Genomic DNA, 25,032 nt, shown 5'->3' on the forward strand with positions numbered 1-25,032 from the left:
CTCGGTTAACTGTTATCTCTTCATGGACTTTTCTCAAAAGCAGCATTATTAATAAGAGGTTGAAGCGTGAATAACTGAATAATGTACAGTACAGTGAGTCTGTCCAGTCATTAAGCTCGAAACATTGTGTGCACATGCATTCTGTACTCAACTATTGATTACGGTTAATAATTTTACATCTGCCCCTTTCGCTTTATTGTTAAAATTACACATCTGAATATGTAATTACCTGACACAATTTGTTTGTTAAAATGACTTGCACATCTATTGTGTTAAATTCTACACAACACAAGTTGACCCTGAGCACACACACTACATGTGTTAAAATCTACACAATGTGTCCTTTTTAACACATCTCTTTTTACAGAGTAGTAAGTAGACAGGATAAAGGACACCGACTGAAAAACCCTTGAGAAAGTCCAGTGGTTAAATGATCAATAAAATAGACATTGGCTGAGATGAAAGAAAGCTGGAGAGTATTGACAGTATTGAGTAATGGAGGCTTTGCTCGCGTCGCAGGTTTGTAGTGTTGTGGGCAGAGGGATTTCACGTCCATACAGATTCGTTGAAATGATTACACCATTCAATGAAAGAATAGGCAGGCCTCTTATATCTAATGGAGCATCTACAGATTCAGCACCATGGACAGCGTATCTGACAGATTCAGCACCCTGGACAGCAGATCTGACAGATTCAGCACCCTGGACAGCAGATCTGACAGATTCAGCACCCTGGACAGCAGATCTGACAGATTCAGCACCCTGGACAGCAGATCTGACAGATTCAGCACCCTGGACAGCGACGAGAGCTCAATATCGTGGGCTTTAGGCCAGGTCTCTCTGACCAGCAGTAACAGACTAATCTGGTGTTGAATACAGAGATGAATGAAGCAGATTTAGCTGAAAATGATCTGTGGTGTTCGTATCGGTGGCTAATGTCTGCCATCATAGCCAGATAAAGCTCTAGTTCTTCCCTGTGCTCTGAGAAAACTTGACTGAGGATATCTCTAAAAATACCTAAATCAATTCAGAGAGGGGTTACACTACAGTCCAGGTCTGAAGTTTTCAGAGAATCAGCTCTTCCTCATCCACAGGTCAGATGGAAAACCCAAAGGTAGAGCTGATGTGCGCTAACAAGTTTCTATAACTCGTCATTTGGACAAGCAGTGTGAAATCAATCTGATGAACTCTTGTGACACTGAACAGAGAATGATACATATATGAACTGTAATTGCCCAGTGGTTTTGTTAACAGTTTTATCTTTTCAACTTTTATAAACCTAGTTTTAACATTAGTACAGTCCACTGGAATTGCACTGCATTTCTGTTTTGAAGCATGTGTTCGCAGAAGCGGAAGTTCAAAGGTCATTGAAGACAGTGAGTCTCTGAGTGCAGATCTAGCTTCAATTGCCAGAAACTAGTGAAATACTGTCTTTTCTAGATGAAGTTACATGAATCGCTTCACTCTGAATGAATCAATTCTTATTATATATATATATATATATATATTGTGATCAAAATGTCTAATGCACTGTGTTGTACATGAATTAAAGCAACAATAAAACAACAAAGACTATAATCATAACTTATGTAAAGCTACTGAGATTGAGACACAGATCTCTGTAAATCTTCTTTGAAATGATATGTATTGTATATATATATATATATATATATATATATATATATATATATATATATATAAGCAGATTTACATAGATCTGTGTGTTTTTTATTACTTTTAATTAGTAATAAACTATAATATACATCAAGCATTTTGAGCTTTATCATATGTTCAGAAATATGTTGTTTTAATCATTTGACAGATACTTGTATGAGGAATTGAATCCTGTATTTAACTCTTTTCTGGTATATTTGATGAAGCTCTGATTATCACAGAAACTCATTTCTTATTAAATCGGAGAAGAGACACAAGAGTCTCTTTCTTTATCTGCTTCATTACATGTATCGTAAACTCTCAATAGCGTCCTGTTTTGAGTATTTTCTCCATTTATCTGGAATCTTTCCACTCCCCTCAAATGTTTTACTGTAGTATTTTTCCAGATCTTTCTTAAATCTGCACACAAACCACTTCCAGTAGGGCAGTTCAGAGAGATCAGGGCTGATGCTCCACGCTGCATAAACTCCTCCTGCTCTTCTGTAGTCTCTATATAGGACTGCATCATCTGAGTCATTGGGATAAAAAGACCGATCACTTGCTACTGATGATGTGCAGATACTAATAGATAAGTTTGTTGTTCCTCTGTAAACAAACCCATTAATTCCCCACACTCTGTGGTAAGGAGCACTGTGATCTCCATGATGGTCTTCTATGGTGTTGGTGCAGATGGCTTTACAGAACGGACACTGAACCCAACAGCACTGACAGAAGTGATCAATCAGAAGCTCATCTGGTCTGTCTTTATAGTCCAGCTTTACTGGAAATGACTCTGTGTTGAATCTACTGCTGATGTCAGTCATTATAGCAGGAAGTTCATGTCTTATCACATCTTCTAGGAGGCTGAAATCATCAACATCTTCATGTTTGACTCCACTGAGAAGGTATTTTGGAGAGAAGATCAGCTCATATGAGAGCTGCTGTGTGAAACTCTTCAACCACAGACCAACATCTCCTCTGTTCTCTTCAACATGTTCAGCAGATTCATGTGCAGCTTCCATGATCTTCTGCTGCAGGAGTTTAATGTTCTCCTCCATCTTGGGTAAAACACTGACACTGAACTTATCAGTGATGTACCATTTGACTCCATCTCTGATGAAACTCTTGAAGTGATCTCTGGGTTTATGAATGTAGTTCATGTATTTGTCAAAATCCTCCTCTTCTGCCAGTGTCGTCAGGATGTGTTTCTCCAGATTTGATCTGTTTCCATTCAGTGATTCACAGTTTGCTCTCATTTCATCTCTCAGATCTCTGGAAGTCTTCTTGTAGATGCTCTGCTCAATGGGCTCTTTCAGTTTCTGACAGAAGATCTCACCAAAAATCACAGCTGATGTTGATTCTTGACAGTATTTCTGGAAAATACTATAGTAATCTCCTCTCTTCTTCTCAACATATATTTCAGGATCATTGGCTTCTCTGAACAGTCTGTGTTGATCAGTGATCGTCTTGTTTGCTCTCTTACAGATGCCATAAACCAAATCCATGAAGAATTCATTCTTGAACACATATTTCACTGATCCGTCCTGATGTTGTGTCACTCTTGCCTTGATGTAACCTGTGAGCTGTTGGATGCAGCTGTTGCTGTAGCCCATCTTTGAAATGTTAAATGACTGAATCATTCTGTCTGTCTGCTGAACAACATCTGTGACTAATGATCTAACTTGAACTTCATCTTCATTAGACATCCCTTGAACTGATCTAATGGCATTTGTTAAGATTCCTCCAAATACACTGGATTTCTTAAACTTTACATAATCAGAATATCTGTGTACAGTGAATATATCTCTGCTCTCCCTCCAGTGATCTACAGGAACACTTTCACAGATGTCACTGAGGATCTTTCTCACATCTCTCATTACATCAATCTCTTTGATTGGAGGAGTTTCTCTGATGATCTTCACACTCAGTTCCCAAAACAAATCAAACTCTTTCTTCAGTGTTTCTTCATCTTTTGCTTTGTCTTTGAGTTTTAAGGCAAGTTCTTTGCTCTTTTCATAGAGAGTGTATTTATGACGGGTCATCTGATCATCAATCTCTTTCTTCAGGTCTCGCTGCTGAAGAATATTGTTTAATTTCCTCTTTGTTTCTCTCACAATGTTTTCCTCAAGATCTTTGATTTTGATTTCAGACGATGTTTTCCAGTATATCAGTATATCTTTATCTTTGTCTTTCTCAAAGAATTCTGCCATTGCTTTTTTCACTTCTTCACTTGTTGTCTTCAGTTCTCTTTGAAGATCAGTTTCATAAACCTCATGAATTGCTTCATTTTCTATTTTGTTGTGTAGTTTGTTCTCAGTTTCCATCATGGCACTGCGAAGACTCCAGGACCACTTGCTGTATTCGGTCTCCAGTTTCCTGTAGGCTGAAATCTCCAGAGAATTTCTGAAGATGAATCGTTCATTTAGTAAAGCCTCCCAGAGATCTTTAACACGATCTTTTAGGTCTATCAGCATCATTCCATGTGAGTTTGAGGGATGAGACATAATAGTTTTCTTTAGTTCTTGTATATTCTCACAGTAGTTTGGGTTTGGTGGTGCCATTGGTGGACTTCCCTCCCAGAGCTGAGCAAAATACTTCACATCATTCTGAACATCAAATCCAATGACATCACTGAAACGTTCTTCATCACAGACTTCCTCTTTAGCAGCGAGTTTTGTCATCTCATCCAGTTTCTCCTGCAGTCGTCTCCTTCCCTCCATGTTTTTCTCTCCAGCTGTGACGTCTGAAATGTTCTGATGCACAAACACACAGCTGGGATTCAGTCTGACCTTCTTCATCCTCATGAAGGCCTGAACAACAATCTGAAGAATGTCCTGCATCTCAGCAGGGTTTTCTCCAAAGATGTTGATCAGGGTCAGATTTCCAAGACCAACAACAAATGTGGCCAATTCATTATCATGATGCTGTGTTGATCTTCCAGCCAGTTCTAGAGCACAAAGACCCTCAGTTTCAACGACCAGAATATAGTCAAAGTTCATCTGTGGTTTCATCTCGTCTGAGACTCTGACCAGCTGCATGAAAGCTCCTCTGGTGGTCCTGCCAGCACTGACGGCAAACTGGAGCCCAAACATGGCGTTCAGCATAGTGGATTTCCCAGAGCTCTGAAGCCCTAAAACTGACAGCACAAAGACTCTGGTCTGGGCTCCCAGTTTCTGGATGAGTTCATCTAGAACAGCAGAGATCCAGATCACAGGAACATGACCAGCATCTCCATCCATCAGCTCCAGTGGAAATCCAGAGATCATCATCTCGGCTGCAAGACTCGGGAGAGAAGAGAAGTCAGAACGCAGGCCTTTCTTGTCCTTCTTCACAGATGAACATGATTCATAGATCTGACCGATCTCCCTCATGATGTGCTCCAAACCAAAGGTTGCAGCTTGAAGATCCTCAGATATTCTCTCAAGGTCTGATTGTTTAGCTTTGACTTGTTCAGATTTATTACTGTCTTTCAGTTCTGCGACTTCTGACCATGTTTCATCATACTTGTGGAGTAGAGCAGAAAGGTCAGCTGATGTGTGTTCATCCAGGAGGATTCTGAGCCATTTGAGAAAAAACAACTTCCTATGTTCACCATATGAGTTCATTTCTTTAATGAATTGCATCATAAACTCACTGATGTCACATTCATGCTGTTGTTCACGGATATTCTTCATCTCTGTTTCTTTCTCACTTGTTACCATTTCTATATCTTCTCTTTGAGGAGGATGCAGTTCTTTGTTCTTCTGACTCCACTGATGCCACAGTTTCCCCTGATGAGGCAGAAATGATTCTTTGATTTCTGTCAGATGTTTCTCCTTCAGTAAACTCATCATCTGCTGTGCTGCTTCTCTTCCTCTCCTGCAGTCATCATCATCTTCCTCATCTACTCTGATGTCTGGAGGTTTGGCCACATCTTCAAGTCTGAAAGTGTGAGATGATTCTGAGAGACAATCATTTATCGCTCCTCTGAGATCTTCAGATACATCTGACTGATTTCTGTCTTTCAAACCAATCTTGTATTTTCCTCTCCGTATCTTAGTGATGCTTGAATCATCCTCAGTAAGAAGACAAATTAGTGGGTTACTATTCCTGAACAGGTTTTGTATCTTTGCTACATGTCTGTCATTCCAGTCTAGTTGTGGAAGAAGAACAACATTGACTGAGGCCATTTCAGAGAGGATCTGCAGCTGTTTCTCATGGTCTCCTGCATCACCGTGTAGATTACAGAACGCAACACAATCAGTGAATTTATCTGTGTCTTTCCCAGAGGGGCAGAACCAGGCGATCTCCACCACGCCATCCATCAGGACTCTGGATCTGCTGCTGCCCGGGCAGTTCCTGTGGAAGAACGTGTTGTGTCTCTCATTGATCAGACTGTTCATCAGCTGAGACTTGGATGAAGACACAGAGCCAAACCTGAAGAAAAACACCATTGGAGTTTCTGCCTTGTAGATCGGCTGGGTTTGACTGATGATTTCATGGCTGGTGTTTCTCTTCTTCCAGCTCTTGTTGATTTGTCTGAATGTCCAGAGAGGAAACTCAATCTGTTGTGTGAATGGATCAGGAACAAGCAGAGGCAGAGCGTACTGACACTGGGACAGTTTAGTGACCATCAGCTGCTTTAGGAGACCGTCAGCACAGTGAAATACAGCCATCTGAACATCCATCGGGTGAATGAGTTCAGATTGACTGTCTCCTTCATTAGACAAAGACATTTCACTGGTCTCTTTAGCATGAATGCATCTTGCTCTGTAGTCCACCATCAGTAGTTGTTGTGTGAAAGTCTGAATCAGCTCCTCTTCAGCACAAGACTCATGGGACTGTAATGAATGTGCAGTTATCTGAAGAACATCTGAAGCTCTCAGTTGGTTGAGGTGTTCGACTTCAACATGGAGTCTGTTAAATAGATGCTTGATTGTTTGTCTTCCACTTCTCTTCAGTTTTTCTTCAAAGTTATGTTGTTGATCTTCTCTTATGTTTATTTCTTCTTTCAGTCTCTTCTCTAAATCCTCTAGTTGTCCTTGTCTCTCTCTTTCTATTCTCTCTTTCTCTCTGATTATTCCCTCCATTTCACTCTTCAGTCTCTGAATCTGTTCATCACAAATCAGTTTTTCTCTCTCTCTTCTTTTCTCCTCTTCTTCTCTTATCGCTCTCTCTTTGTCATGATTCTGTCGTTCTTCCTCCATCATCATCTTCATTCTCTCTTTCTCTCTGATTATTCCCTCCATTTCACTCTTCAGTGTCTGAATATGTTCATCACAAATCTGTTTTTCTCTCTCTCTTCTTTTCTCATCTTCTTCTCTTATCTCTCTCTCTTTGTCATGATTCTGTCGTTCTTCCTCCATCATCGTCTTCATTCTCTCTTTCTCTCTGATTATTCCCTCCATTTCACTCTTCAGTGTCTGTATCTGTTCATCACAAATTAGTTTTTCTCTCTCTCTTCTTTTCTCATCTTCTCCTCTTCTCGTCTTTTCCTCCAGTTTCTGCTGGTCCCATTCCTCTCGTTCTCTTCTCATCTGGATTTTATATCGTTCTTCTTTTTCTGTATATTCGTTGTCTCTTATCTTTCTCTCTTTTTCATGATTCTGTCGTTCATTCTGTATTCTGTTCATCAGACTGTCTATTTCTGTGTTGTATGAGATCTGAAGTTTTTCTTTTTCTTGTTTAAATGTCTCTCGTTCTCGTCTCATCTCGTCTCGCATCTTTCTCTCGAGCTCCTCTCTCTCTTTCATTTCTCTTTTAAATTGTTCTTCTCTCTCATTAAATTCTTCTTCTCTTCTCTGTCGGTCTTTATCATGATTCTGTCTTTCATTCTCTATTGTGTTCATCAGTCTGTCTATTTCTGTGTGGTATTTGATCTGAAGATTGTCTTTTTCTTTTTTCACAGTCTCTTTGTCTTGCTTCATTTCCTTTATTTCATCTTTAAACATCTCTTGTTCTTTCTTCATTTCATCTCGCATCTGCACCTCCTGCTCCTTCATTTCTCTTTTATATCTGTCTTCTCTCTCTTTCAATTCTTCTTCACTTCTCTTTCTCTCTTTCTCTTGATTCAGTCTTTCTTCCTCCATCATCATCTTCATTCTCTCTTTCTCTACTTTATGTTTCATCAGTTCTTCTCTTTCTCTGCTCATTTGCTCCATTCTCTCCATCAGGATCTTCATCTTGTTTTCTTCTGCTTCATGATTAGACTGAAGATCTTCTTTCTCTTTCATTAATGTTTTATATCGTTCTTCTCTTTTTATATATTCCTCTTCTCTATTCTTCCTCTCATTCTCTATTCTGTTCATCAGTCTGTCTATTTCTGTGTCGTATTTCATGAGCAGTTTTTCTTTTTCTTTCATCAGTTGCTCTATTTTATTTTTAAATGTCTCTCGCTCTCTTATCATCTCTTCTTCTAGTTTCTTCATCAGTTCTTCTCTTTCTCTGACTCTGTCCATCAGGATCTTCATCTGTTGTTCTTGTCTTTCTCTCTCCATCTGTCTGAACAGCTTACCCGTGTAGAAACTACCCCCGTTTGCTTTCACCATGTTGTCTATCTTCTCCAGTAGATCAGACACCTGTGTTCGGTCTCCAGGCTGATTATTGTTCAACACATGATATCTGTTTCCACACGCTTCAATCAGCTTCATCAGAGCAGATCCAGGTTTCCCCAAACACTGTTCAATAGTTTTGTCCTTCAGATCATCTCCTCTGGTGAAGAGCACCATGGTGTACATTAAAGATTTCTCACCAAACGTCTCTTGGATGATCTTCACTGTTGTCGCTTCTTCTTGAGTGAATCGTTGTCCTAAATTGAGCACAATGATGAACACATGTGGTCCAGGCAGGATCATGGAGATGCAGTTGCTGATTTCTCTCTGGATCTCCTCATTAGTAAGTTCAGTATCAAACAGTCCTGGAGTGTCGATCACAGTAATGTGTCGGCCGTTGTTTTCAGATGATTCTTTTTGACTCTCTTTAGTCACGGACTCTTGAGATGTTTCTGCTGTAAACACTTCTCCTCCTAAGATGGTATTTCCAGTTGCACTCTTCCCAACTCCCGTTTTTCCCAGCAGCACAATCCTCAGATCATCTTCACTCTCTGTTGAACCTGTAAAAGAGGAAATGTTTAAAGCCTAAAAAGTTTACAAAGTGTACAGTTTGTGCTATAGTTTAGAGTAATATTTTTACCCCCTCCACGCAATGGCCAATCAGATGCATTTAAGATAGAATCCACACACCGGTCAAAACTGAGTTTTTGTTCAGTGCTGAATTTTATATGCTGGCGAATCCTCTAATTATAGCAAACAGTGTTATGAAAGATTCATTGTGCAGTCAGCTTCATTGATTATAACGAGACTTTGTGAGATTGAGATGAACTGAGATATCAGCTAGGGATTATTAACATTGCATGCATTCTGTCATACCAAACCATGCACGCAGTAGTCTGCTTGCTTTCATGCTAAATTAACATAAACATGAAGACAGATTTAATAACAGGAGCGATTATGCTGGGATGTGTAGGTTGTGGCTAGGAGACACGTAACTTGAAACTATTTCGTACCTTCGGAAGAAGGGAACATATTTTAGCTGGAGCGGGACTGAAAAATCTGTCTCTACATCAACACCAGTAGTATTAACATATACCATGTGTCACTTTTGGGTTAATATTTGATTGATTTATGACCCCTTGTCACTCATGATTGACAGGGAATCCGTGTGTCAAAAACAGGGTCTCTGATTTACGGTGTCGACTGTCGAGCTTGGTGAGATTTGCTTCCTGGTTGACATGTGAATACTCACACCTCACCATATGCCAATGAAGTTTTTATGATATGGTCTTCCCTGGTATGCCTTTTCACACCTACGTCACTACCTACACCATGGATTAAATAAGGTTAGGGGTTGCAGTGTTAGACACAGAAGACATTCGGCATCTTTTCCTGTTACAATGGCTGCTCCGGGAACTCCTAAAACCCCTAGAAAGGTTATGTGTATTTCGCCAACAAGAGGACCTGTTGAAATGAGAGAGGAACTAACTTTTGCGCCAAGGAAAAAGCAAAATGTTAGCTTGACAAAGTTTCTTCATGAAGACATAGCTAACGTGAAATGTGATTACCCATTGTCTGGTAAACGCGTGCTGAGATATGCATTTGACAAGGTGCTGCGTATTGTGAAACTCTACACTGCTGATGTTGGAGACGAATTCACATGGCATACTCCATGTCTGATTTTTCAAGACAAAGACTGGTTTCTGTTTTTCAACTACGTTTGGAGAGATTTGAACGACTGTGGTGATGATCCGTTATACGTCGCCGAGTGGGATGGATCAACTCCTAACACAAGATTTCGGGTGGTCGGGGACCACAGTAAAAAGCTACCAGACGACTGTGTTTATATTTTTTGCTGTAACGACAAGACAAAGCTCAACGTACATGCCTGGCCTATTCGAGAATCTGAGCATCACACGTGCTACGACATGAAATTTCTATTTCAGTGGAGAGATGTTCGTATGCTTGACAATATATTTACAAGCATAAACAAGATGTTTAGATGGTGTGACATGTATGATCGTTACAGTTCTGTAAAGATGCAATTGTTTCACCCTGAGAAGGGCGTTACCAACCCCGAAGACCGCCTCTTAAGCCCACCCACATATTACAGTCATTAAAAACGCGTACGGATCGGTACAATCGCAACATTCATTCCATCCCACGATTCTATCAGATCCTCACTCCAGCTCTGAACATCATTTATATCGGGAACCACATTGTCATCCACGACCACATCTGTTGAGAAAAGAGATGGGAGAAAAATAGAATAATTTAGAATAATTTATGCATTAAAAGATGAAATTATTACTTTTTTTTTTTTTTTTTTTCAGCATGCCTATTTATAAAGGTATTTGAGAAGAGACAGTTTTACACAGCGTTCTCCACTACAGACAGTTAAAAAGATAGGCTAAAAGCATACTCTAAGAGATATGCAAGCTTACGTTTTAAACAACATGCATGTCAACAACAGTTTTAAACTATCGCAATAGGCCTACGCGTGCGTGCACGCACACACACACACACACACACACGGGCTCTCTCTCTATTACATCCAAATAAAAACATTATCATACTCTACTACATTATATGCATCTGATTTAGTATAAACAGAAATCAATCCATCAGTTTTGTTTGTTCACATACTTTTAGCAGCTGATCGTCTTGGCTTCTTCCGGGCTGATGTCTGTGGTTTGAAAGCAACTGGTACTTTTGCTTTTGGGGCGATGTCCACAACAGCTCTACGTTTGAGTCTGTTTTTCGGCTTTGCCTCTATTCCACGCGAACTAGTCTTCTTTGTATCATTAGTGGACTCAGACGCATCAATACGGTTCACAACATTTGATAAGCCTTCTGGAAATACACATAAGGAGGTTTTAAACTAAAATCATCATGCCATAATGCAAATATTATACTGATAATGTCAAAATACAAACACTCACGGATTGGGGGTATGTTCACGTTGTCTCGGGGATCTGCATGTACTAATGCTTTGACAGTGCACCATTTCGGGTGGGCTGGTAAAAAAAAAGAAGATATATATAGAGAGAGAGTGAGATACAAAGAAGATACGATGTTTTTTCCTACGGCCAATACAGTATATGAGGCATATGTGTTTCTCACACACACACACACACACACACACAGCATACGGTTCAGTTTTAGGAAGCAGAATACACTGCACTTACGCACGAGGACGTCAGCGCTCTCTCGCGATGCAGCCTGCACATTGCTAGATCTCCGATTCGGAGTTCCTCCTGTTTTATAAAAAAAAAAAAGTTTATGCATCACACACCCACACATACACACACACAAACACGCACACACACACATACAAACAATATCAACATTTAAATATAAAACGTAATTATTACGTACCACTCGCTTGATTCAGGAAATTAATCTCCTCAACGATATCGAAAAGACTCATATCAGTCACACCACCTGAAGCGTAGAGAACCTGTTTTAAGTAACGCAATAGAACTGTGACTTTCGCAAGTTTCTTAACAATATTACTAAACAATAAAAAAACACTTACTGTTAAGAGCGGCGTCCATCTTCTTGTGAAGTACATGCACGTTTCCAATAACGAAATGCAGCGTGGAAAATTGTAGTTTGAGGACGAGACAGAGACGCTGATGCAAGCTGCTTGGGTGAATACTGGTGAAATAAACCCCAATTTTTATACAGGTACCTACGCATGGTCAAAAGTGTTAAAAGTAGGCTGTTCCCTTACAACGCCATTTACATACACACCTAGCACCACAGATAATGTCGCAAACACATCCCACGTCCTGTCCAGATAAACACCTTTTCCCCATCAGACTGGAAGGCTCCAGATACCAATCAACAAATGGCTAGACAGTTTGGCACTGTAAATCAGAGACACATCTGTTTGATCTGTTTTTGTCTTTTAAAAATACCCCCTCACCAGACATCTCCGCGGGTTAACGTGTGACAACGTGGTCACATGTCAACCAGGAAGCAAATCTCACCAAGCTCGACAGTCGACACCGTAAATCAGAGACCCTGTTTTTGACACACGGATTCCCTGTCAATCATGAGTGACAAGGGGTCATAAATCAATCAAATATTAACCCAAAAGTGACACATGGTATATGTTAATACTACTAACACCCTCAAAGCTTCACAGTCCTGTAGCTCGTCCTGGGTGGACATTTCATTCTGTAACATCAGGCAGTTTCGATTTACATGCTGTTTAATGCTGATGATCGCATAATTTTACATTTGAGTGAGCAATATTCTATCACTTGTTTCTGCTTCTTCTTCACCTGTGGTTTGACTCTTTCAGAAGATGTGAAATAGCGCCCCCTATCGTATATCAGTGAAAACACGGAAAGCTAGAAAATTCCTTCAATGGCGAGGAAAGAGTTAAGAGATAACGAACTATGTCTGCATGAATACCCGGTTAGACAGATATTTTAAAATGCTGTAATTCAGTGCATATATGAACGTTCAATTGCAATGCGGAGTTAAAGAGAACTGAATTCAGGATCGCATGCTGTCTAAAGCATCTTTCTGTGCACACACTTCAGGTGTTTCAGCGCAAGTGACACATTGAGATCTATTTTGTGCTTAACTCTTATAACATTAAGTTGAAGTGGAAGACATTGAACTTGACATTGGCAGGTGGCAGCCCATGACGTCACTACAGGTGAGACCGAGAGTATAACACTGATGAACACACATTTTAAAATTTGCAGTGCTAGTGCTGGCCATATTATAAACTTGCCTGCTCAGATTGCACTTTCAAACACACAGTCTCCTTTAGAAAATAAGTCGATGATGTATTGCACAGGAGCCCTTTTATACTCCCGGTCTCACCTGTAGTGACTGCCTCCTCTTGGCGGGGTATTCCACGCCTCCCGTCCAAGGCCTGTAAGTTTTCGTCCGGTCTAACGGCGAAGGCTTACAAGGCCTGTGGACAGGCTGCTTCCGCCCTCCATGCCATGGCACTTACAGCTCCACCAGGCCCACCAGGCCCAGGTGCTCATGGACATGAACGAGGGTGGTTCTGACCCAGAGCTCCTCCAGGATCTCTGTGTGGCAACTGACCTCGCCCTCTGGGCGACGAAGGAAACCGCAAGTTCAGTCGGTCAGTTGATGTCCACCTTGGTGGTCCAGGAGTGCCACCTTTGGCTCAACCTGGCGGATATGAGGGACACCGATAAATAGCGGTTCCTGGATGCCCCTCTTTCCCAGGTTGGGTTGTTCGGCGACGCGGTCGAGAGCTTTGCCCAACAGTTCTCGGCCACACAGAAGCAGACAGAGGCCATCCGGCACATCCTGCCCCGGTGGACCACTACTGCTCCCACCCGTCCGCCGACCGCAGACCCTCCGTCTACTCGTGGCCGAGGTCGGCCTCCTGCGGCGTCCTCCGCTCCCGCTAAGCCCCAGCAGCAGCAACCATCCAGGCCTCAGCATGCCGTAGGAAGCCAACCCCGCCCGTCCAGGCCGCTGCCAAACCAGGAGGCAAGCGACGGTGCAAATGACCCTGAGACGGGCGGCCCAGAGGTGGATCAAGTTGCTTTTCAGGAGATGGCGAAAGCGCCACTCCTTCCCCCGGTGGAGGGCCGGGTGGAGAATCTTTTGTTTCCTTTTCTTTTTGTTCCCACATATTCAAAAAAAGACCAATTTCTGAAACTTCTGGGCCCCAAGAGGGCGCGCTTGGCAATCGACGACGCCACCATGCCTTGTCACTCCCGAGCCCCTCTTTCATCGCCAGCGGGCAGCAGTGGCTGTGTCCTGGACGCACTGACGCTTCGCACACTCACTCTGCCCTTCGACGGAAGAAGGTATGTGCTGCACCACACACTCAGACCCCACTTCGGGCCGGTGTGCCGTCCGAGTCAGGTCCCTGCATTCCTCTGCGCTGTCCCACCCCGGGTACGTCTGTGGTGCCGTTGGTCCTGCTTCCTCGGTCTCTGGGAGCCTGGTTAACGCTTCCCAGCCTGTCTCGCTGGCTCATCCATACCATCAGACTCGGCTATGCGATTCAGTTCGCCCGGCGCCCCCCTGCTTTCGAGGGCATTCTGTTCACCCGTGTTCTGGCGGAAAATGCCCCTGTGCTCAGGGCAGAGATCGCAGTCCTACTGGTGAAGGACGCGATCGAGCCGGTCCCTCCAGCCGATATGAAGACCGGCTTCTACAGCCCGTACTTCATTGTACCCAAGAAAGGTGGTGGGTTACGGCCAATCTTGGACCTGCGCGTCCTGAACCGGTCCCTTCACAGGCTACCATTCAAGATGCTTAGGCAGAAACGCATTTTCAAATGCATCCGTCCCCAAGATTGGTTTGCAGCGATCGACCTTAAGGACGCGTACTTTCATGTCTCGATTCTCCCTCGACACAGACCGTTTCTTCGCTTTGCGTTCGAGGGGCAGGCATATCAGTACAAGGTCTTACCCTTCGGACAGGCCCTGTCGCCCCGCGTCTTCACGAAAGTCGGCGGCCATTGCTCCCATGTGCGAGCGTGGTGATGCATCCTCAACTACCTCGACGACTGGCTTATTCTGGCCCAGTCGAGAGAGCAGTTGTGCGAACACAGGAACATGGTGCTCAGTCACCTCAGCCACCTAGGGCTTCGGGTCAACTGGGAAAAGAGCAAACTCACCCCCAGGCAGAGGATCTCTTTTCTCAGTATGGAGTTGGACTCGATCAACATGACAGCGCGCCTCACAGAAGCCCGTGTCCAGTCAGTGTTGAACTGCGTGAGCACGCTAAGACACAGAATAGCGGCACCACTGAAACTTTTTCAGAGGCTCCTGGGGCATATGGCATCTGCAGCCGTGGTTACACCGTTCGTATTGCTTCATATGAGGCCGCTCCAACACTGGCTCCACGATCGAGTCCCGAGATGGGCGTGGCAGAGCGGCTCGTGCCAGGTCCAAGTGACTCTGCACTGTCTCCAAACTCTCAGCTTGTGGTCGGACCCTTCGTTCCTGCAGGCAGGTGTTCCTCTGGAACAAGTGTCCAGGCACTCTGTGGTCTCCACGGATGCCTCTGCCACCGGCTGGGGGGCCACGTACAACGGGCATGCACCTACAGGCCTGTGGACGGGGCCTCAACTGCATTGGCACATGAACTGCCTCGAGTTGTTAGCAGTACATCTTACACTGAGCCGCTTCAAAATACTGCTACTAGGCAAGCATGTACTTGTCCGTACGGACAGCACTGCGACCGTTGCGTACATCAACTGCCAGGGTCTGGTCTACGCTCCCGCCGCATGTCACAACTTGCCCACCATCTCCTCCTCTGGAGTCAGAAGCATCTGAGGTCGCTTCGTGCCATTTACATTCCGGATCTGCTCAACCATGCAGCCGACGAGCTTTCACGGCAGCAAGTGCTACCAGAAGAATGGCGACTCCATCCCCAGGTGGTCCAGCTGATTTTCAGGCGCTTCGGGACCGCACAGGTAGATCTGTTTGCCGCCCCGGAAACGTCTCACTGCCAGTTGTTCTATTCCTTGACCGAGTGGACCCTCGGCACGGATGCTCTGGCACACAGCTGGCCTTGGGGCCTAAGCAAGTATGTGTTTCCCCCAGTGAGCCTTTTTGCACAGACCTTGTGCAAAGTCAGGGAGGACGAGGAGCAGGTCTTGCTAATTGCGCCGTACTGGCCCAACCGGACCTGGTTCCCGGAACTAGTGCTCCTCGCGACAGCCCCTCCTTGGCCCATCCCTCTGAGAGAGGACCTGCTCTCTCAGAGACGGGGCACCCTATGGCACCCGCATCCAGACCTCTGGAAACTCCATATCTGGTCCCTGGACGGGACGCGGAGGTTCTAGGTGACCTACCCCCTGCGGTAGTTGACACCATCACTTCCGCTAGAGCCCCCTCTACGAGGCGCCTCTATGCATTGAAGTGGAACCTGTTCATCAACCTGCTCATGAGGAGAACCCCCAATCTTGCTCGATCAGAGCCGTGCTTTACTTCCTGCAAGAAGGGCTGGAGCGAAGGCTGTCTCCCTCCACCCTTAAAGTGTATGTTGCCGCTATTGCTGCACATCACGATCCTGTTGATGGTAAGTCTTTGGGAAAGCACGACCTGATCGTCAGGTTCCTGAGGGGAGCGAGGAGACTGAATCCTCCTCGCACACTCTCTATACCCTCTTGGGGTTTTTTTGGGGCACTTCAGAGACCAACCTTTGAGCCTCTGCAATCAGCTGAGTTAAAAATCCTGTCCTGTAAGACAGTACTCCTGGTTGCATTGGTCTCTATCAAGAGGTTAGGGGACCTGCATGCATTTTCGGTCGACGAATCGTGCCTAGAATTCGGCCCGGATAACTCTCACATGATCCTGAGACCCCGGCCCGGATACGTGCCCAAGGTTCCTACCACTCCCTTCCGGGACCACGTAGTGAACCTGCAAGCGCTTCCTTCAGAGGAGGCAGACCCAGCCCTGGCTTTTCTCTGTCCAGTTCGCGCTCTGCGTCTGTACGTGGACAGAACGCAAAGCCTCAGGACCTCAGATCAGCTCTTCGTCTGTTAGGGAGGCCAGCGAAGGGAAAGGCTGTCTCCAAGCAGAGGATGGCCCACTGGATAGTGGATGCCATCGCCCTTGGCTTACGAAGCCCAAGGCGTGCCCTGCCCGCCCGGGTTGAAAGCCCACTCCACTAGGGGTGTCGCTTCTTCCTGGGCGCTGGCACACGGCACCTCGCTGACAAACATATGTAGAGCTGCGGGCTGGGCGACACCAAACACGTTCGCTAGGTTTTTATAGCCTACGTGTTGAGTTGGTTTTTTCCTGTGTGCTCGCTTCAACCAGCTGGTAACACCGAAGTTCCTGCTCTAGTGTCGGCTTGCTGCGCCACTCCCTTCTTCGGAATGGATACGTGCGCTTTTTGCTCCAGTCGAGTTCCCCACTTGGCAAACCCTGTGAGTTCCTCCGCACCCCTTCGGCAGTTGGACGTTGCGGAGCATCCGACACCAGGCCTAGTGCTCCTATGCTTATGTAACTTGTGCTAGGCTGGGTTCCATTTGTGGTGATCTCTGTGGCGATCCCATATGTGTATTCTTCCACGACCAGCTCCCTGCGGTGAACCGTGTCTTTCCCTCGGCAGAGTCTGCTCTGCCGTCACTGTCCAGTGTAGTCTCCCCCTTCAGCTGGAGCCACCCCAGTGACATTCCATATGTTGCACTGCCCCTTCGGCCAGTCCATATGTGTATTCTCCACATGTTACCGCCCTTCGGGCAGGATGTGGTTCCGCACCGTCCTTTCCCCGGAAAGGCACGCTTTCCCAGTGTTATCCAAGAGTTCCTCTGTTTGGGATATAATGGAACAGCAGTTGAACTCCCTCTACGCAGGTCTTCCGCCCCAGCAGTTGGGGGTCTGAGAGTCTTGCGTAGGGCGCTGGATGTGGCAGTAACTGTGGCGTTTTCTATGGGATCCCAATTACGTCGTCATGTCGACGTTGCGTCGAACGTGAGAGACTGAAAGGGAACGTCTCGGTTACTAATGTAACCCTCGTTCCCTGAAGGAGGGAACGGGAGCCATAACGTTCACATTCACGCACGCCAACGTTCATTGGCTCGTTCTGTAGACACTCGAAGTTGATAGGGCTCCCTGAAGTGATCCCAATTACGTCGTCACGTCAACGTTACGTCTCCCGTTCCCTCCTTCAGGGAACGAGGGTTACATTAGTAACCGAGACGTTTTTCTTTCTTATAAACTTCATCTTAACTCCTTCGTCACCATTGCGTGGCTTCATTTCTCAGGTGGTTTGAGGCAAAACTTGTGCTAATATTATTTAAACGACCTAACGTTATTTGTAATATTTGCACTAGTCTGTCTCACTTGTGTATTATAGGATATATCACTCACCCTATAAAGCCCACAACAATAAAAAAAAAAGCATTAGATAAGGCAATGGGGTTTCACTTTTATGTGTATTTGTAGTGCTGTCATGCAAGCTATGTCTACAAAGGTTTTAACCACATTTGAGTATCCAGAAATATGATTTCTGAAGTGTTTTGTATGCATGTCCTGATGTGTCATATTTTACAGTGTTAACAATGCAGTAATGTTAATACTGCATCCATGTGTTAATATTTTTCGTAAGTACCCTTTTCTGCTTTTTAAGAGCAATTCTGGAGAAAATGGGTCTGCTGGGGAAGGTAACTCCCATAAAGGCAAAAGAAAAGAAAAAAAATGTGACAACTTAAAAAAAAAAATACAAAGTAAAAAAGTTAATACACACATCTTTGCTGAAATTTATTTTGCTGTTGTTGTTAACAAGCCATGGTTAATTTGCTCTGCCTTAGGATTGCAAGTGTCCTGGGACAGGTGAGGGTGTGAGTAGGAAACCCACTGCTGAAACTTGGCCCTGGTTTGTCCTCATGGATGAGGTGTATTGCACCAACCCCCCTGTCCTCATTGCCTCAACCCCTGAGGACACACCAGGGCTGAGTTCAGCAGTGGGGTGGAAGGTGAGGAAGAGCCAGGGGCAGCAGCACCAGCAGCAGCAGAACGAATGCGGCGAGACAGAGAAGACGAGTTTTTGGACTTGATCAGAGAAGACATGCAACTACAGAGAGAGGCGAGGAGAGCACAGGAGAGGAGGGAGAGGATGGACAGGCTGTTTTCTCTTCTAGAGAGAATGATTGAAAAATATATATTTTTTTCTGCATATTCTTGTTTAACCTTTTTCACTCTTATTTTTTAAAAGGAAAGAAAAATCTGTACATTATTTATTTTTATGCAACTTTAAATGTGTAAATAAAAGAGAATGAATTGTTCAGGACATTGTTTATTTTTGTAATGACAGTCATAATTTCTATATGAAACAAATTATTATTATTTTTTTATAAAATCGTTTTATAGGCTACATAAAAGTACTTTTTCCAACATACGTTAAACATATCAAAATCAACATAAACATTTAAATGTACAGTACATAAAATAAGAAAAAAATATGTAGACTTGCATTGAGCTGAGCAGGGAGACCCTGGTGGAGCCGCTGGACCGGGATGGGCTCCACAATAGAGACCCTGGTAAGGCCTCCTGCTGGTGGGACATCATCTGGGACGGTCTCCAGAGTTGTTGACTGCATATTTCCACTATCCACTATGTTCCACTATCCACTAAGTTGTCTACCAACAGGTTTGCAGGGCTGACTCAATCGACGGCTGCCGTGTCACTGAGATTTTTTTCAGAAAGAGTAGGTCTATATTTCTGAAAAAAGTACTTTTCATAACTACTGTTTTATGGCTACTACTGCATTACTGCGTATGTGGCATTTTACTTCTGAATATTTTCAAGCTTGTTACATTTAAACTATATACTTTTGTGTAGTTTAATGTAATGTACTGTAAAACAATGCTTCATATTGTAAAAGAACATAAATTTGTAGTGTTGCTGTCCTGTGAGTTAACAAAAGTACTTCAGTAGGTTACTTCACATTTATACGTGAATAGTTAACGAAGTATGTGGTTCCGAAAATTAAAGTAACAAAATGTAGATCTATTGTCACAATATTAACAAATTGTTTCTAACTACAGCTGCGTCCCATATCAAAGGGTGCATCTGAAGCGCTCGGACCGGCCTATCCTACGGAAGATTGTTCTTGTTGCCTAGCTACTGTGACAGCTGCCAATGACGAGCGGGAGTAACATTTGCACTGGACTTTTTATATTCAACTGGCTTTTATATTGAAACAGGGTTGAAAACCTGTGTAAATATGTTAACCATGGTCCATTTGTGTACATAATAAAAACAAAACACCAGCCTACAAAATCACATCAAGGTAAGATATAACTGAACATTGGAACTTTTGAATATATAGAGGCCTATTTAAGTTTTCTTTTCATATATCATTACATTATTTACGTAAGTTAAGACCCAATACTTGAACAATTTAAAGTGTAATCCGGCAATTCAGGACGCAGCCTCTGAATTGGGACGCAGCAAACCAGCTTAATTTATCTGGCCATGGTCTTGGCTAAGCCGTAAATACATGACCCGGCAGCACCAGGGCTGAAACATCCTCACCATGTCTTCCAGTAAAATGTACACATAAAAATGACAATAGCCAATTCTGGCTCCATAGCTGTTCACTCAATTATATCAAATGAATAATCAGGACACAGCTGTACTCTCGCACCATTGCTAGGCGCCAGGAGCAGTGACCGGGAACACCTAGTTGCGCAATAAGGAAATCATACGAAGGCTACATGATGCGTCCTTCAAAGGATGCAGCCTTCACATTGGGACACAGCTCATCTTATGAGATTGCTGGTTCGAATTGTCCTGTGGAAAAGGTTATTTCTGTTGAGTATTTCACAAAATATTGTGTTTTTCTGTTGAATTCATCTAATTTGCGCTGTATTTAAAAAGGTTACGTGATACATGAAATGCTCCAAGGAAACAGAGTTCTTCATTTTTTCCTTCCTAGTCACGAACTCTGGTGAGTTACAGTTTTAGGCATTTCTATATTATTTCAGTGTTGATGGGATCATCATTATTAGATTTACTCTTAAAACCAATAAGAGTGATTTTCAATGATGTTGTGATGTGTTATTTTATTGAAAGTGTGTTGTAAATGCCGATATATACTGTGTATATATATATATATATATATATATATATATATATATATATATATATATATGTGTGATGTGGAATTGCGTCATTCAATTATTTTACTAAGTGCTTCCTGCTTAGTTAAAGGGATACTCCACTTTTTTGGAAATAGGCTCATTTTACAACTCCCCCAGAGTTAAACAGTTGAGTTTTACCGTTTTCGAATCCATTCAGCCGATCTCCGGGTCTGGCGGTACCACTTTTAGCATAGCTTAGCATAGATCATTGAATCGGACAAGACCATTAGCATCTCTCTCAAAAAAATGACCAAAGAGTTTCGATATTTAAAACTTGACTCTTCTGTAGTCACATCGTGTACTAAGACAGATGGAAAATGAAAAGTTGGCTAGGAACTATACTCTCATTCCTGTGTAATAATCAAGAAACTTTGCCGTACCATGAGTGCAGCAGGCGTAATGATATGACGCAGCGCCTGAAAATAGTCCCCAGCTCGGTAGACTATAGGGTTGACTATTTTCAGCCCCCATTCTTGTCGCCCCTGATCCCTCTTGTCAGTTTGTGGTGGAGGTCGACGCGTCAGAGGTGGGTAGGTGCGGTTCTCTCCCAGCGCTCCTCCCTGGATGGCAAGGTTCATCCGTGCGCTTATTTTTCTCATCGTTTGTGATGAGAAAAATAGCCGAACACAATTACAACAGTAATAGAGAGTTGTTGGCAGTCAAGTTAGCCTTGGAGGAGTGGCGTCATTGGTTGGAGGGCTCGGGGGTACCTTTCATTGTTTGGACCGACCACAAGAACCTTGAATACATCAGGTCCGCCAAACGACTTAACTCTAGGCAGGCTCGGTGGGCACTTTTTTTCGGTCGATTCGATTTTTCCATCTCTTACCGTCCAGGTTCCAAGAACATCAAGTTCAAGAGTTCAAGTTCAAGAGTTTTATTTGTCATTGGACAGTCTCCTGCACAATGAAATTTGCAAACAGGGCCACCCAGGTGCAATAACACCATCTACGATAAAAACATGTAAAGGGGTTAATAAATAAAAAGAAAATTAAATAAACAACAGTAGCAGCATCATTGTTAAAAATCATTGACACATGCGTGCAGACACACAACAGAACGACTGTGAGAATGCAAAGTCAGTCAGTGGTCTGCTTCATTTAAAGTTCTGACTGCCCAGGGGAAGAAACTATTCCTCAGCCTGTTGGTCTTGCTTTTGAGGGATCTAAACCTCCTCCCCGAGGGCAACATGGTGAACAGGTGATGGTCGGGGTGATGATGGTCTTTTATGATCGACCTGGCTATGGTGAGACATCTGGAGCTGGCGATGGAGTCCAGGGGCAGGAGTGGACAGCCAATCACCCTCTCCGCGGTTCTGGTGACCCTCTGTAGTCTCCTTCTATCAGCCAATGAACAGCCAGCGTACCACACAGGGATGGCATGCACCAGCACAATCTCGATTGTGGCTCTATAGAAGGATACCAACAGATTGGTCTGTAGCCTGTTCCATCTCAGTACCCTCAAGAAATGGAGGGCCTTTTTAACTAGGGCAGTCGTGTTGGCAGCCCACGACAGGTCCCTGGAGATGTGGGTGCCGAGGAACTTAAAAGATGACACCCTCTCCACATTGTCACCTTTTATGCAGAGAGGGAGGGGGTCAGCTTTGCTCCTGCGGAAGTCCATGACCACCTCCTTAGTCTTTTTAGTGTTGATTGTGAGGTTATTCCTATCACACTACGCTATCAGTCGCTGGACCTCGTCTCTGTAGGCCGTGTCATCATCTCCGGTGATGAGTCCTACGAGAGTGGTGTCATCAGCCAATTTTATTATGGTGTTGCAGGAGTGTTTGGGAGTGCAGTCAGAGGTGTAAATGGTATACAGGAGGGGGCTCAGCACACAGCCCTGTGGGGAGCCAGTGCTGAGCGTCAGGGTGGATGAACTCCTGTTGCCAATCCTGACAGACTGTGGACGGTTGGTGAGGAAGTCTTTGATCCAGGTGCACAAGGTGGGGGAAAAGTCCAAGTCGGCCAGCTTGGTTACGAGGATGTCCGGGATAATAGTGTTAAAGGCCGAACTAAAATCAATAAAAAGCATCCTTACTGATGTCCCAGGTTTTTCCAGGTGTTGTAAGGCAGTGTGGAGGGCAGTGGAGATAGCATCCTCGGTAGACCTGTTAGCCTTGTAGGCAAACTGGTAGGGGTCGAAGCTGTGGGGGAGGCAGTCCTTGATGTGTTTTAGAACAAGCTTCTCAAAGCATTTTGCCACCACAGGTGTTAGTGCAATCGGTCTGTAGTCATTAAGACTGCTGATGGTGGTGGACTTGGGGATGGGGACTATTATTGCTGATTTTAGGCAGTGTGGGACGGTGGCTTGAGACAGGGAGAGGTTAAATAATTTGGTGAACACAGTAGACAGCTGGTCAGCACAGGCCTTGAGCACCTTCCCAGGAATTCCATCAGGGCCTGCTGCTTTCCTCTGATTCACTGCCCTGAACACACCGCAAACCTGTTGTGCCTGAAGAGTAAGTGTGTGTGGGCCGGGCTCTAAATCTATCAAATCTGACACGTTGTCTCGTATTTTTGACCAATCAGAACGCCCAGTTTCTCTCGAGTCCATCGTTCCACAGAGTTGTGTGGTTTCAATGCTAACTTGGGAGATCGAATTGAAGGTCCGCACAGCTTTACATGGGGTAGTGCCTCCGCCCGGATGCCCACCGGGTTGGTTGTTCGTGCCAGAGAGATTGCGGTCCAACATTATCCGGTGGGGTCATTGTTCCAAGGTGGCTTGCCATCCAGAAGTTAATCGTACTATTTTTCGGCTTTGGGGAGTTGGGTTCCTGCCCGGGACATATTGGATCACTCCCTTATCGATGATTACAATCGCTCTGGGAGCGTCAGGTGATGCTTCTAGGGGGTGGGGTAATGTCACGGTTCACAGGTCCGTCTGTTCATTCTGTGTGTACTGCTCTGGTCTGATTGCCTATCAGTGTCAGCTTTGTGTCTCGTTTATGGGTCCTATATGTAGTCTTGTGTTTGTCAGGTTCATTGTCAGATCGTTGTTACTGGTTCTCTGTTGTCTCGCTGTCTGTGCAGTTTATCCATCCAGTTCTCTTGTTTTTAAGGACTGTTTCCTGCTCTCTGTGCCTGCGTTTTGGATTATTGCCCGGGTTGACGTTCAGCACTGTTTCCTTCAGCGGTCCCCGTCTACTAGGATTGGATTACAGTCCACTGCAGTCCCCTGCACTGCCAAGGACCTAACTGCTGACCAGAGACTCTACACCAGCTTTTCCTGTCTTGTTTCCTTGTTGTTCTAAATAAACTTTCACTTTAATTCGCAATTGGATCCTGTGTTTCGTGACCTGACAATTGGTAGGAATGAGATCCTTCACATTGTGCCATTCGCATATTTAATGTAATATATTTTTATATTTAAAATATATTCTCACCATCATTCCTGGGTTTCATTTCGGACATATCTTTCCTATAAAACCCGACTGCTCATTTTACAATGGAATATTCAGCAGAATCAGCCTATGTGAAAGACTGTAGCCTATATACAGCAGTATACAGCAGTAATGACTTTATGAACTTCTTTACTTATAAGATTGATAATATCAGGGACAAAATTATAACTATGCAACCATCTACTACAGTATCGCATCAGGCAGTGCATTGTAGTCTCCCTGAGGAAAAATTTGATTCATTCGTTGCTATAGAAGAGAAAGAATTTCCTAAACTCGTTAAATCATCTAAATCGACAACATGTATGTTAGACCCTATACCGACTAAGCTACTGAAAGAGATGCTCCCAGAGGTCATAGATCTTCTTCTTAATATCATTAATTCGTCTTTGTCTCTAGGATACGTACCAAAAAACTTTAAGCTGGCTATGATTAAACCGCTTGTTAAAAAAATGCAACTTGATCCTTCAGAATTAGTCAATTACAGGCCAATCTCGAATCTACCTTTTCTGTCAAAGATACTAGAAAAAGCAGTATCTTCACAACTGTGTTCCTTTCTAGAAAGAAATGATATCTGCGAGGATTTTCAGTCAGGATTTAGACCGTACCATAGTACTGAGACTGCACTCATAAGAGTCACAAATGATTTGCTCTTATCATCCGATCATGGTTGTATCTCTCTATTAGTGTTACTCGATCTTAGTGCTGCGTTTGACACCATTGACCACAACATTCTTTTAAATAGACTAGAAAACTATGTTGGCATTAGTGGAATTGCACTAGCATGGTTTAAATCATACTTATCTGACCGTTATCAATTTGTAGCAGTAAATG

The 25,032-nt window shown here is 43.8% G+C and overlaps 2 protein-coding genes across 2 annotated transcripts in view; both read right to left on the bottom strand.

Annotated features, from left to right (window-relative positions):
- Positions 1 to 25,032, bottom strand: part of LOC311095130 (uncharacterized protein) — a 467,684-nt gene that overhangs the window by 226,698 nt on the left and 215,954 nt on the right. The gene's annotated exons all lie outside the window — the stretch shown is intronic.
- On the bottom strand, positions 1,810 to 8,589 carry LOC311094982 (interferon-induced very large GTPase 1-like). Its single transcript, XM_084133254.1, has one exon. It carries the CDS (start codon positions 8,483 to 8,485, stop codon positions 1,955 to 1,957), a length of 6,531 nt encoding a protein of 2,176 aa, XP_083989380.1. The 5' UTR covers positions 8,486 to 8,589; the 3' UTR covers positions 1,810 to 1,954.

The sequence above is a fragment of the Abramis brama genome (assembly GCF_963993115.1).
Source record: "Abramis brama genome assembly, chromosome: 1".
NCBI classification, from domain to species: Eukaryota; Metazoa; Chordata; class Actinopteri; order Cypriniformes; family Leuciscidae; genus Abramis; species Abramis brama.